The sequence below is a fragment of the Schistocerca gregaria genome, chromosome 1 (genome assembly GCF_023897955.1).
Source record: "Schistocerca gregaria isolate iqSchGreg1 chromosome 1, iqSchGreg1.2, whole genome shotgun sequence".
In the NCBI taxonomy this organism is placed as follows: Eukaryota; Metazoa; Arthropoda; class Insecta; order Orthoptera; family Acrididae; genus Schistocerca; species Schistocerca gregaria.
The window spans coordinates 1,078,519,949-1,078,535,719 of NC_064920.1; the positions used below are offsets into that span (position 1 = coordinate 1,078,519,949).

Sequence of the window (15,771 nt, forward strand, 5' to 3'; positions counted from 1 at the left end):
TATCTGACGCCCTTCTCAGTAGCTGTATCCCTTTCATTTTGTATTATCAGTTTAACTGCAGCCTTGTTTATTAACAACTTGCAGATAGTCTTATGGACCCTGTATTAATTATATCCCTGCTACCTTCAGAATTTGAAAAAGTGGTTTCTTTTTACATAAAGAACACATTAATATGGTTAAGGCTTTTTGCTGGGTAGGAAACAAAGTCATGCGATGGAGAATGTATCCTCCCACTGGAACCATCTGTCACTCAAAATCTGTGGATGACTCATAGGAGGAAACCTGCCTTTCAAAGATGTAGTGAGTGGATTACACATTCTACCACAACTTTCCTTACTACTTTGAACTCAAACAGTCCATTTTTGCAAACATTTACGGGGGAAAAATGATAATTAGTTATGAGGACTAATAAGGTAGTCTAGCTTGAGTGTTATACCTAAATTACATAAAACTGCAGTTAACTTGTAAATTTGTGAAACAAGTGGCATTTGGATTGGTATTCAAAATCAGCTGTTTCCAAACACTTACAAAGAGGCATTTCCATGACTGAAGATTGCCAGTGTGCAGCTCAGTTCTAGTTGATTCAATGTGTGCATGTCTTTTGATCAAGTTGTGAAGATTTCATCTTAAGTGATTTCTTGATTATGTGTACAGTAGCCTAGACTGCAAACAGTGTTCCTCTTTTGTAATTTCATAGTATCTGAATTCATGAAGTTTTTTAAGATTCTAATACAACTGAATTTTTGTAACTGCATCCAGGAGTTAAAATTTTGTTTTTGTTAGTCAACAGAACACGGTACACAATGGTGAGTCTCTTCTTCCTATAAAATCTTACTGTCAGTGCATACAGCTGCAGGGGTGAAAATAAAATAAGTTTAAGTATGGAAATGGCCACAAATGGCCACAACCAGTAAAGCATCACCTCATGAGTAACACACACAGGTGTCTCTTATTAATATGTGGCACCCTGTGATACCAGTCAGATAGGTATATGTTAAGATAGTGTAAGCATGGCTGACAGGCACAGATGTTCTCTGTAGGGCAGCTGCACTGTAGGAGTTTGGACACTCAGTGTGTCCCACAAGCACACACAATAACAAGTCAGTTTTCATATTTTCCTCGTGTTTGTAAAACAGAAACATTGCTTTGTCACAGTGTACCAGGCAATTTCTGACATACAATATCTGCATGAAGTACAAAAATAAGAAACATTTCAGATGGTCAACTCACAGAAATGTGTCTGTCAAAAGATACACAATGAAGCTTTAATGAATGAAACAAGTGACTCATTAAGTTGTTGAGATTTAAAACTAGTGACAGTTTTCCAATAAAATAATTCAAAATGAAATTGTGGATCATTGCCATTTTCTTTTAAGATATGCTCTATTGGGTAGCATCTAAAGTTCACAAGGGATCTCAGCACTTATCAAAATAATGATAAATTTTGGAAAAATATCTCCATAAAGAATATCATGTAATAAAGGATTGCAGACTAGAGTTTGAGTGCAACCTTAGTTATGTTGCAGAGTATCAGACACCTGTCCATTCCCAATAGATTTCATACCTAGCGATACCAATCCTAAGGTCTATAGACACCACTCTCAAACTAATGAAAACTTCTGTGGACTGACAGGTATATTTGGTTTTTGGTTCTTCAGTCATAATATCTTTAGACAGACTCAACCTACCTGGCCTCAACAGTGGCTCGTGTGTGTGTGTGTGTGTGTGTGTGTGTGTGTGTGTGTGTGTGTGTGTGTGTGTGTGTGTGTTTTGTCTATTTGTCTATTTCAGAAAAAGGACTTCTGGGCAAAAGCTTATGTGTTTCTTAGTCTTTTTGTTGTCTGTCTGCAACTCAACATCTTCACTATATGGTGAGTAGTAATCTCCTTTTCATAATATTGTTGTTACTCAATACTCCATCCTGGATTTTCTATTGTTTGATTATACTTGATATCCTGTTTTTCACCACTGTTCAAACAACATGATTATTATCATCTTCACCTTCACCTCCATGACTCCTATTAGTATTATATTTGTATATTATGGTTGGTTGATTTGGGAGAGTGGACCAAACAGTGACGTCATCGGTCCCATCATATTAGGGAAGGATGGAGAAGGAAGTCGGCTGTGCCCTTTCAAAGGAACCATTCCAGTAGGATGCAGGTTTGAACCATTGTCCTCCTGAATGTAATTCCACTGTTCTGACCACTGTGTATATTATATAATTGTAACTTTTGTAGTACCATGTTACAAGTAACAAATTATATTCAATATTTCACACATAGCAAAATTTTGAGCAATTCTGGATTAGAGGTAAGAAGAGTCTCGAGGTACCTGCTAGGTGCAATAAATGTTCATATAAGAAATGAAGGGTTAATCAAACAATGGAAAATCTTGGATGGAGTAATGACAATACTCTCCAAAGAGTAGTTGATATTCACCGTGTAGCAGAGATACTGAGTCGACTCTGATCTCCGCTAAATCATAAGTAGCAACAATCCTTTTCAGAATGTTGTTAAATGAAGGATTAAATTTTATTGTTGGATTGTTGCAGTGTTCAGCAAATAATGAGAAACTCACATGAGCTAAAAATTTTTTTTTATGTTTATCAATTTCACCTGTTTCTCCTTTTGTGAAATACTGTATACAAATTGTAAATTTCACTCTGTTGTGTTGTTTTACAGAAACTGTTTGTGAATATTCCATTTTCACATGTCACTGAGACATTGCTGGGTGGAAATCAACAGCCAAAAAATGGAAAATTACATTGGACAACAGAAAAACACTCACAGAAGGAAACTGAACATACAAGTAGAGAAAGTTCTCCATATTTAATTACTCTTATGCCGATGCAAATAAGAACTTTTATTCTAAAACTGAAAACTGAGTAAGTGTATAAAGTGAAAAACTCTTGTTAATACCATTAATAAAAATGCACTGGCTTCCCCACAATTGTTTGAAGTCATTAATATGGATTACACAAAAATCATTTAATATTACCTAGCTTCAGATTTATAAAATGCAAAATAACTTATGATGAGCTCAATGACCTTTACATTTCTGCCCTGTTGCAGCCCTGCTTTAAAAATACTTTTCTTTGTTATTTTAATTCTTGACATGTAGAGTATCATTTAAAGAAGAATGAAATAAGCATTATTTTTGTGTATTGTAAGGAAAAATAGAAGCACATGTTATGACTGTGCCTTACATGTGAAAACTACTAAATTACTAGAAATAAATGCTGGCCCATATTCACTTTTGAGAGGTGAAATATTTAGGACTTCTGATGGAAATACAAAAGTGAAAGTAGGAGTACACATCACTATCATAAGCTTCTGAATGATTAGTTCCTTCTTCAGGAAGGAGATAAGGGTAGGTTGGGTATCCTTGAAAAGAGAGGACAGTCCATCAGACACCAAAGACAACAGTGAGACCAACCTGTAGTGAAGTGGGTTTCACTCATCCTCTGAGATAAGGACTGTGGTTCAGTGCCACCTGGACTCACCATCAAGTCTGGCAGCCAGCAGCGTCACAAGGCCCTGAGCAGTGCAGTCTGACAGCCAACAGTTCCCATATCAGCTCCCCACCGGAGCCTAACACAGTGCTATGTAAGAAACTGTCCTGCCAACTTTGCACAGACTGATGATTAGCACTGGGCTGCACTCGCAGGATGTGGGTGCCTGTTCGTCTGTAGCAGTGTACTGAAATTTGAATAAGAGTTGGATACAGCTACTGGCACCTCAACAGATTGTCACAACTTCCCTCCCAGCCATCTGGACCTTGACCTCTGCTCCACCAGTTGAACCAAAAATGCCCAGACTGATAAACACCACGTCTTCTTCAACTGTCAGAGGAACAGCTTCCAGCCCATCCTTACAAAACTCCTGCCAGTACACAATTCTTAATTTAGGATACACCAAGTGCAATAGAGGTAGTGGAAAGAGTGAGTATGTGGTAACAAACAAGTTGGACACACCTGGTGTCATTCAACCAGTGCATCATCCAGATGTGGACGTTATAGGCAGTGGCACTTCATGCAAAATTATATCACTGTGCTATGACCTTTTTTTTTTGTGTGTGTATGTGTGTGTGTGTGGGGGGGGGGGGGGGGTTATCAGTCTACTGACTGGTTTGATGCAGCCCGCCACAAATTCCTTTCCTGTGCTAACCTCTTCATCTCAGAGTAGCACTTGCAACCTACGTCCTCAATTATTTGCTTGACATATTCCAATCTCTGTCTTCCTCTACAGTTTTTGCCCTCTACAGCTCCCTCTAGTACCATGGAAGTCATTCCCTCATGTCTTAGCAGATGTCCTATCATCCTGTCCCTTCTCCTTATCAGTGTTTTCCACATATTCCTTTCCTCTGATTCTGCGTAGAACCTCCTCATTCCTTACATTATCAGTCCACCTAATTTTCAACATTCGTCTATAGCACCACATCTCAAATGCTTCAATTCTCTTCTGTTCTGGTTTTCCCACAGTCCATGTTTCACTACCATACAATGCTGTACTCCAGACGTACATCCTCCGAAATTTCTTCCTCAAATTAAAGCCGGTATTTGATATTAGTAGACTTCTCTTGGCCAGAAATGCCTTTTTTTCCATAGCGAGTCTGCTTTTGATGTCCTCCTTGCTCCATCCGTCATTGGTTATTTTACTGCCTAGGTAGCAGAATTCCTTAACTTCATTGACTTCGTGACCATCAATCCTGATGTTAAGTTTCTCGCTGTTCTCATTTCTACTGCTTCTCATTACCTTCGTCTTTCTCTGATTTACTCTCAAACCATACTGTGTACTCATTAGACTGTTCATTCCGTTCAGCAGATCATTTAATTCTTCTTCACTTTCATTCAGGATAGCAATGTCATCAGCGAATCGTATCATTGATACCCTTTCACCTTGTATTTTAATTCCACTCCTGAACCTTTCTTTTATTTCCATCATTGCTTCCTCAATGTACAGATTGAAGAGTAGGGGCGAAAGGCTACAGCCTTGTCTTACTCCGTTCTTAATACGGGCACTTCGTTCTTGATCGTCCACTCTTATTATTCCCTCTTGGTTGTTGTACATATTGTGTATGACCCATCTCTCCCTATAGCTTACCACTACTTTTTTCAGAATCTTGAACAGCTTGCACCATTTTATATTGTTGAACGCTTTTTCCAGGTTGACAAATCCTATGACCGTGTCTTGATTTTTCTTTAGCCTTGCTTCCATTATTAGCCGTAACGTCAGAATTGCCTCTCTCGTGCCTTTACTTTTCCTAAAGCCTAGCGTATTCTCAATTTTATTTTCCATTCTTCTATATATTATTCTTGTAAGCAGCTTCGATGCATGAACAGTTAAGCTGATTGTACGATAATTCTCGCACTTGTCAGCTCTTGCCGTCTTCGGAATTGTGTGGATGATGCTTTTCCGAAAGTCAGATGGTATGTCGCCAGACTCATATATTCTACACACCAACGTGAATAGTCATTTTGTTGCTACTGCCCATAATGATTTTAGAAATTCTGATGGAATATTATCTATCCCTTCTGCCTTTTTGACCGTAAGTCCTCCAAAACTCTTTTAAATTCCGATTCTAATACTGGATCCCCTATCTCTTCTAAATCGACTCCTGTTTCTTCTTCTATCACGTCAGACAAATCTTCACCCTCATAGAGGCTTTCAATGTATTCTTTCCACCTGTCTGCTCTCTCCTCTGCATTTAACAGTGGAATTCCCATTGCACTCTTGACATAACAATGATACTAATTCAGACTAAATTAAACTAAATAGAATAGTAATTAAAACTAAATAGAATATATTAATTTTACATATATAATTTTAACTGTTGAAATATAGTTAAATTTACAATTAATAGTTTAACATGACAAGATATAAGTTGATATCTGCAGGAATCAAACGCGAGTACACTAATCACCAATCTCTGCTATAGACCATTCACCCACAGCATAATTAACTCACCTGTGCTTTAAGTAACAATCCATTACAAGCTTACACAATACGCTACATGTAACTTCAAAGAGAAATACGACCCGGTGTTGTGGGCAATGTTGCACTCGTAGCATCAGAAGGAATGAGTTAACATCAAAGCATGTGCAACAAAACCACCTATTTCGCTTCTCTCTGTTAATACTATAGTGTGGCTCACAGTCATTTCAGCAGTTTCTAGTTATTCCAAAGAGGCGCTAAAAAACATATTTTTTGCCTATTTTATTTACATACTAGTGCACATTCATAGGGAAATGGCATAATTTTAGTGTCAATTCTGGCTCACATTTGAACAGAATCTTCATAATGTTAGAGCAATTTCCTGCTCACATTCAAAGTAAAAGACTAATTTTAGTGCAATATTTATGGTGTGCTATAGCACATAATCACTGGTTTTTAGCCAACTATACTGGTTGCCTGATAATACAAAAGAACGGGGTAGCCTTGACATCAATGCTGATAGTCCTAATATTTTTGCTGCATGCTAATACAAGGGGTAGTCATAAAGTTTTAGTTATCATTTCAAAATAATCAGACTGTAACTACAAAACTTGACAGTGGTGTCAATCCTTTCCCATCATGCTCACCATTCACTGCAACACATTTTTCCCAAAAATAGATGATTTGATGGAGACCATCCCAAAAGCTACCTCTTAATTATTCTGGAAATGCCTGCCCCACACCGGTTTCTTCATAAGATGAAAGAGGAGGAAGTCACTGGGTAGAGAGTGTGGAGGTGAGGAAGCAGCATGTTTGACTGTGTCCTTTGCAGTAACAGCTGGGGGATTGTTACAGAACAGAAACATCAAATATTGCCTCGGACAGCTTCCTGTGACACTTTGTCCTGACAGCCTTTCGTAACTTTGTCACAAGATTTTGGTAGTAAGCTCTTGTCACAGTTTGCTCCTTACCCTTATGAGCATAATCTGTTAGCACTGTACTATGGCAAGCCCAAAAAATGATGGGATTACACTGTGTGACATGGCTTCAGATATGTACCTTCAAACCAACCAATAATTATTTATGTAACTTAATTTCTTCAAAATTATAATTAAAAGTTCATTACTACCCCATACAATGAGATTATATTAATTAAGACAGATGCACATAGAATAACTAAACAACCAAAATTTGTTCAAAATGTAGGTGTCGTGGTGCAGGCAGAGTACCATGATGCTGAGATACTCCGAGACGCAGTGGTCCACTTCATATCCCAAGGGCTGAATGACACAGTCAACCTACAAAACACCTCCCGAGTTCTGTCAACATGTGGGGAGAATCTCATGACATCTCATTGACACAGTATTGTGTTGATCGGCATCGAGAGCTGTCATCACTGGACAGCCAAAGAAACTGTTACAGTGATGTTATTAATATACACCGATCGAGCTCCTAGGCACATTCAAGGTGGCAGTCTTGATGAGATGGCCACCGTGCTGCCAGATATCCCAGCATCTGCTGGACAGCCTGCCAGGAGTAATGTTTAGCAGAGGGATCAGTGACGAATTCGGCAATAAAGTGCAGCAGATCTGTGGTCTGGTCAGATAGCCTCCTTCAGCTGGCCAGTTATCACACTCCTCAGTGTCCATGCTTTGATACTGGCGGCCTACCCACTGAATCCAGTGAAGCCTTTGCTTAGCCACCACTGACTGTGTTACACACAGCTGCTCCGGCCTGTGGCAGAGCAGTGTTAGCGCCAGCTGAGTACCAGTGGCACTCAGTGCTTCGTCAACGTGCTGCCTCCCATCAGGAATGTAATCTTGGGGCACATCTGCCACCATTGCACTGATACAAAGGTGCCATGAGTCAACAAAAAGCTGTGTCTACTGGATGAGGACACAGACCTCTATCTGATCAAGCTTGACGAACAATAAAGAGGTAAGTTACTGAACACAGCATAACCAGAAAGAAGAAATATTTTCTTTTACAACATTTTTCCCCTCATCAGCATTAATAAAATATTAACAATAATGAACAATTGGATTCCTGAGAAAGATATTGTTTCAGTTAACACATGATTATTTTGTCTTCTTCCAAAATAGGTGTCCCCCGCCACCATAAGGTTATTAACAAATCACGCAATCAGAATGACGCTTCAAATTATTCTTTTAAATATTTAAGTAAAATTTTAAAATTCTGCATATGACGGTTTTCAGCCCCTTAAATAGTGATAGGATCAATATTCAAAGAATTTATAAGTTTCACAACAACTCTCTGTTATTCAGTAAACGTATGATTAAATCAAATGCCCAATTCATATGTAAACAATGAAAGCATTAATGGTATTAAATCACAGTAAAACAGCTAAAAATACATTTGGTTAATAGCCAGGTGTTGACATAAGGTGACCAAGTTGAGCTTAGCTCACACTTTGCTCGATCCCCTCATTCAGCTCATATTAGGTACTCTAAAGCAACCACTAGGTAAAAATTAAAACCGCATAGCTGCAAGGTGACATAAATGAATTACATATCACAAGCCAAAAGATATAATAACGCCCTTTCAAGCCTTAACTTGAAAGAAATAACTTCTTCTTTATTTTGTCTCAGTAACTAAACCTGTGGAAATTTAACACACAATTTTTTAAAAGGGACGAAACAGTTGAAAAGATTAATCTCCCATGACAATTTTAACAAGTAAGACATTAAAAAGAGAACCCCAGAATTATTGCACCAAATAGTAAAGGAATTTGAGTTTCACAAGGCATTGCTTTTCACAGTTGGTATGATCAGCCCTGACATAATGACCACCTACCTAATAGCCAGTATGTCCACGTTTAACATGGATAACAGCTGTGACATGTTGTGGCATGGAAGCAATGAGGCCTTGGTAGGTCACTAGAGGAGGGACATGGCACCTCATCTGCACACACTCACTCTGTCTACAGGCCACGAGTGGCCTATCAGGACCATCCGACCGCTGTGTCATCCCCAGTGGAGGACGTGGATGGAGGGGCGTGGGGTCAGCACACCACTCTCCCAGTCATGATCATGGTATTCTTGACCCAAACCACTACTATTCAGTTGAGTAGCTCCTCAGTTGGCATCACGAGGCTGAATGCATCTCAAAAAATGTCAACAGCACATGGTGGCCTGGACGGTCCAAGTGCCGACCATGCCCGACAGTGCTTAACTTAGGTGATCTCAAGGGAACCAGTGTATCCACTGTGGTAAGGCCATTGCCACATCTGCACACACAAGTTACCTAATTCCCATAAATTACGGGAAGGGGAGCCATGAGCTCTGATACCACATTCAGTCACATCCCAGATGTGATCAATCAGGTCCAGCTCAGCACATTAATTACAACTCACCACTATGTTCCTCAAACCACTCAGCCACACTCCTGGCCTTGTGACATGGCATGTTATCTTGCTATTGGGAAACCTGACCATGATTAAGGGGTATATATGGTCTGCAACCAGTGTACAATACTTCTTGGTGCCTTGCATGAGCTCCACTGGACCCATGTACACCCAATGTGAATGTTCCCCACAATGTAATGGAACTGCCGCCATCTTGTCTCCTCCCCACAGTACAGGAGTCAAGGAGCTGTTCACCTGGAAGATGACAAATTTGCGCCCTCCCATTGGCATGATGAACAAGATATCAGCATTCATCAAACCGTGCAACACTCCGCCACTGCGCCAATGTTCACTGCCAATGGTCGTGTGCCCATTCCAGTCTTAGTTGCCAATGTGACATTAACACTGGCACATGCATGGGTCATTGGCTGTGGAGGCCCATTGTTGGGAGTGTTGGGTGCACTGCGTGTTCAGACATACTTGTACTCTACTTAGCATTAAAGTCTGATATTAATTCCATCACAGTTTGCCACCTGTCCTGTTTTACAAGTCTCTGTCCAGCGACATCAGACATCTGTAATGAGGGATGGCTGCCTAACCCCTTGATGTCTGGACCTGGTTTCACCTTGGTTTTGCCACTTGTTGAAGATAGTCACTGCAGCATTCCTGTAACACCTGGCAAGTTGTGCAGTCTCAAAAAGGCTCATGCCGAGTCTTGGGCCATCACAATCTGCCCTCAGTCAAACTCAGATAGAATGTGTACCTTCCCCATTCTACCCACTGACAGCTTGCTCCCTTATACTACATGCACCCTGTGTGTATTTGACTAGTAGTCATTCCCCATCAGGTGACACTGCTATCACCTGGACAGGTTCATATTGATAATTGGTCAGTGGTCATAATGTTTTGGCTGATTAGCGTAAATAACACTAGCATGTTCTGGTAACTTGGACTGGGCTAATTCTAACTGAGGACCAAAACAAATATAATGATCACTAATCAGAGCTAGACAGTGTTACACATGACAACTCAAATTAAACTTCTATAAGAAGGCCTCACTCAACAGGTGTTTTCACAAATCAGAACCAGTCTTTAGATACACACAATGAAAAGTACTATGGGCTGTATGGTAAATGCTGGCAGCTAGATGTCAACGTTCAATGCAGTACTAATGAGAAACATGCCAACTCTGAAGACATGAACTTGTAACCACGAAGACAGTGAGGAGCAGTGTGTAATTCTTCAAACGACATAAGCATGCTTTGCATAACATAATGAACCGGACCTTCATCCTCTGTGGAACAACAAGCAAACCTGCTCCAGCAGAGAGGGCGCATGTGGTTAAACCTGTTTGGAAAACAGTTATGCTGCCTCTGATAGGATCCAGTGAATGCTGCACTATGATACAAAGTGCACAGAAGCTTAATCATTGGCAGACATTGATACTAATACATGCATGGCTCAATTCTCCCAGACCCCCCCCCCCCCCCCCCACCCCATCCACCATCTCTCATACAAAGAACCACAGGGAGTTGGGGACAAATTTAATTAAAGTTTAGTACGTAGTTCAGTGACCCGGTTACCAGACCCAAGCTTAAGCTAAATTGTGTGTGTCATAAACCTTTTTCCTTGGTGGCTCTATCCTGGACAAGAAAGCTGACTGCGGATGTAACCTCGATATCACAAGTAACAACAACAAAGCAAGGGAGCCTCTTGGCTGAAATCTTTTGGCTATTCTTACTGAGTGTCCAAAAGTTTTTCAAAAAGACTACATCACTGACTTAACAAGATAGGTCACCTCCCTGTGCCATACCTTGCAGCCTGCTTCTTATGTGTGACGTGAACAGTGTTCTTTGCACCTTGCCAATTTTCTTTGATGACATTAGGACAAATAACTTTGGGAAGAAAGTCATTTATTGACCATAGATCAGATATAGGGTGCGCTAATAGGATAAATGAACATCAACTCAGCACGTAAAATGCAGTTTGTAACACTGAAAATGCAGATAAAATACATTTGATACTATCCAAAATTTTCACCATTTAATATCCATTGATAAGATGCACTGTACTTTCAATTCTGAAGCTGTGAGAGATATTACAGAAACTATATTTAATATGTAATCGATGTATTAGTGTATTTATTTTTTGCTGTATATAACTATTGTAATTATAATGTAAAAAATTGCAAATTTCTGGGTAATACCGAAGGGAACTATATTGAAATGTATTGATAGCAATGACAAAATGGTAGTAGCTGAACCACTGTTTGTGTTTGCGTGTGGAGAGTCTCTGTCGTGTTGCAAGCAGAGAGGAAGCAGAGCAGCTTGAGTTATGAAAGAAGAAATGTTTGTTGAGCACTCCCGCCAATGTGGTGTTAAGTTATGTTCATGCCAATGTAGGCATTCCTGATTCATTAACCCATGAGTATTGAGAGCAAGGTAGGAGTGGACAAGTGGGGGAAGCTGCAATTCTAACTATTGCCTGTCCCATGATTATCCATGGATATGGATATGACTCAGGATTCTGAAACAGCAGCAGCATCAGCAACAGTGGCAGCTCAGCATTGTCATCGGCTAAATTCTTCGTCATCCACACAGCTATAACATTGTAAAACTGTCAAGTGACAGATACGGGAATGTGGAGACAGTAAATCAGTTGCTCATTTGCTTATAGTAAATTCAAATCAATCTTTCAATAATCAAAAGTAAATTGCTTGCCTTTTTCTAAATTTGGCCTTATGGCACACTGAGGTTACTGAAAGTCATTTTCTACATGACAAAGTTACAGATACAACTAGTCATTTATTTAGCCAGAAACGTCATTTAACTTTGCTTTCAAAATTTATTATTTGTGAATAAGTAACTGCAAATCCAGTGCTTTCTGATTCATTTATTTTCTCATGAACTGTTCTGCTGTGGAAAAGCTTAACAACTTTCTGTTGCCATGCCAGTGATTATTTGCTTAATTTTCTTTAGCATTTTCTTTTTTAGAATTCTGGGTATTCATTGGCCTAGTAAGCTGGCGACCACTTAATTATCCTTTTGTTGCTAATTAGTATTTCCTCTGTATTAAATATTATGTGGTACCCTTTTCCCATTGTGGGGTTTGTGACCAACTGCACTGTATTCCACACATTTAAAAATTATTATCAGTGTTTAGATTAGGTTTAGGATAGATTCTTCCTTCAGAAGAGTCTGTTGTACACTTTCCTCCTATTAACCAGTATTATTTTCCTTCAGTAATGATAGCCTTACTCAGTGTAAAAATGTCAATAGGCAAATGTGATCACAGTCGATTACATCACAATCCAGTAGGCTGATTAGGAAGGGGGAGGTTAAATGTAGCAACGTTGTGACAGGACAGTATCAATCTGGTATTATTCTTCGCATAAATTCTGCACTGTGCAGATTCATAGAATTAAGCCCTTCCACTACGAATAAAATCGCTCACACATGGCAATAATAAGCCACATGACACTGAAATCTTAGCAAGGGAGGAATGTCTTGATCCCCTCAAACAAGAGGGTGGATTGCACACTACTGACTTCATTAAAAATGCCTGAATCATGGACAGCTAAGAGAAAAATTATCGCTGTATCGAATGCTAGCAGGCAAGGCTAAGTGATGGGCTTAAACCTCTATATTGTAGTCTTGAGCTTACAGGAATTTAAGAATGAATTCTTGAAATAATATCAGTTGGAACAGAAGCAGGAGAGTGTATGGCCCAATTTCATACTGTCAAAATCCTATGATGCAAACTCATGCAGCACAATGAAAAAATTTTGTGAAAATTGTATCCACAAATTAGAACATTTGTGTGATTGATGGACTGAACCAGAGATTGTCTGTGAGTTGTGGAAGAAGCTTCCAGATGATTCCAAGAGGTACATAGGCAATAGTTACAGAACAATCACTGCATTCTTATAAAAGGTCAAAGATTAAGACAACTGGCAGCAGCAACCAGCTGAGACAGAAGCAGCAACAGGAAAGTAACTGATTTTGCGACTTTTATGAGTTCCTAACCAGGAGTGAATTATATAGTTTCATCTGTGTGCTTTGATAGTTTAGTTACTCGAGTTTCTACATGTTAATTTAATACCTAATAGACACAGTTCTTGCGTTTGCATTTGCTTGTGAAAGTAAACCAATTTTGTGACACATTACAAATTCCAAATCAGGAACAAATTATTTATTCTCACAAGAGTGCTTTGGTAGCTTGGTTTTCAAATCCCCACATATTAATCTAACTTAGTAGGCACAGTTCTTGCGCCTCCATCAAGGTCTACAGGAGAGTTCTGCACCAGGTGTCAATAGTCCGTTCTTCTGAGTAGTGAAGTTTTCCATGATCTTTGGTATGGATAGGGACTTACATTTTTGAGCACGGATGTGAGATCAGTTGGTGACACTTTGCTCTCATCTCCAGGCTGTGATGGCTTCAGTTACACAACTTGGGGATGCAGTGAATGGACATCCCTGTTGTGGATTGGCCGTAGGGATCCAACAGACGTCCAGCATGTCCAAGTCCTCCAACCAGTCCTTACCGATGGCCAGTCCAATTACTGCTTGCACTGAGCTTGACTCCTCACCTGTGATCGAGTGGCAGCTTGCCTTGGGGTGTGACAGGCGGTGAAAGACTTCCAAGGGGGCTGCACGTGAGGCATCCCCAGTTAATCTAACAGATTCCAAGTGCTGTCTGTGGCTGCATATGTATCATTTGTAGTTTTGTAAATAAAGTGTTGTAAAAATTCTTTTATACCATGTATTATGTAAGTGAATACTGATGCACTCAGACAATGTATAAGTTTCCAGGGTATGTATGAATGTGAAGATGGGCAGTGGTGAGTTATCCACTGTTATAGAAAAACAGGGACTCCTTAAGATTACTCTGGAGTGAGGCAGGTGGATGTTCTGGAATGCTACTGCACGAACAGAGAGATCATGCATGCCGCTGTGGGACACACAACAATGCTATGCTTGGAACGCTACACTGTCCTTTGTGGATAAGTGTGTGGAATGTGGAGTTTATCTTTTCAGCACAATCAGTGTAAAACTTTGTTTTAGACATTATCAGAACACCTGCTTGAAACACACAAACTCTCATAATGAGAAATGGAATATGTTAATGATTATGATGTTTATGAAAAACTGATTTCTTATTTCACTTCTTATCCTTTTACTCATTTTTTTCTATGCCTTTAACTATGTTGTTTGCATTTTCTTGTAAAGTACTGACATGAGATTTTCATTTCAAATGTAATGATTTCTTGAAAGATATAATTTTGGTGCTTAAAATGTTTTATGGTGCACTATGATGTTTTGAGTTATAATAACATCATCACATGCCCCAAACTAATTATGATAATTAATGAAAAGCTTAATAACTGATTATCAAAATTTATGTAGACATAACTGAATGCATTTATGCATCTGGATTTCCAATTGTATTTCTTCAGACATTCCCTGATTCTGTTTCCCTTCAGGAAAAAACCTCATGGAATGTGGGGCACATGTAGCACTGAAAATGCAGGTAAAATACTTTCTGCACTATCCAAAAATTTTCACTGTTTAATATCCATTGATAACTTGTACTGTATTGCTAATTCTGAACCTGCAAGCTTCATTACAGAGACAATATTTAATATGCAATGGACATAATATTGTATTTATTTCTGACTTTACATAATTCATTGTAATTATAATGCAAATATTGTAAGTTGCTGGGTAATAGTAAACGCAGTTTTATTTTAATGTATTGATAGCAACAATGAGACAGCAGTAGCAGTGTTGTTGTTTATCTTTGCATATGGAGAGTCTATCCAGCTGCGAGCAGAAAGAAAGCAGAGAAACTTGAGTCATGAAAGAGTGCGGAAGTGTTAACAGACACTGTGTGCAGCTATGATTGCAGGCAGGCGCACCTTAGTAACTGCTCATTGTTGTATTCCATAACAGAGGCTTAACTAATTTGCAATTTTTATTATTAACTTCTCTCATTTAAAGTAACATAAAAGATCACTGGAAAAACTAATAACTAAAGATACAGCACAAATTAAGGGTGTGCAATTTCATTTAATCTGTATTTAGCGGTAGCTGAGTGGTCAATGCGATAGAATGCCAATCCTAAGGGCCCGGGTTCAATTCCCAGCTGGGTTGGAGATTTTCTCCACCCAGGGACTGGGTATTGTGTTGTCCTAATCATCATCATTTCATCCCCATTGATGCACAAGTCACTGAAGTGGCATCAAATTGAAAGACTTGCACCCAGTGACACGACATTTACATTTATTTTTAGCTTGTTGAGTAATTTCTGCTGGCTTGGTACATATCTCATTTTTATTATGTTAAAAGTGAATCAGTTGCTCATTTGCTTAAAGTAAATTCAATCTATCCCCCATGAATCAAGGATCTTGCTATTGGAGGCTTGTGCGCCTCAGAGATACAGATAGCTGTACCACAGGTGCAACCACAATGG

At 39.2% G+C, this 15,771-nt stretch overlaps 1 protein-coding gene across 5 annotated transcripts in view; it reads left to right on the plus strand.

Annotated features, from left to right (window-relative positions):
• Nucleotides 1-15,024, plus strand: part of LOC126281792 (lysosomal alpha-mannosidase-like) — a 275,270-nt gene extending 260,246 nt beyond the window's left edge. For 2 of the 5 annotated variants that reach the window (XM_049981016.1, XM_049981008.1), the window contains 2 exons: nucleotides 2,685-2,887; nucleotides 13,726-14,353. In XM_049981016.1, the coding sequence (XP_049836973.1) occupies nucleotides 2,685-2,887; nucleotides 13,726-13,732 (210 nt within the window). In that variant the 3' untranslated portion in view covers nucleotides 13,733-14,353. Of the gene's footprint in view, nucleotides 1-2,684; nucleotides 2,888-13,725 lie in introns of all 5 variants that reach the window. The other 3 variants (XM_049981035.1, XM_049981042.1, XM_049981026.1) reach the window with 2 other exon arrangements.
• The last annotated feature ends 747 nt before the right edge of the window (nucleotides 15,025-15,771 follow it).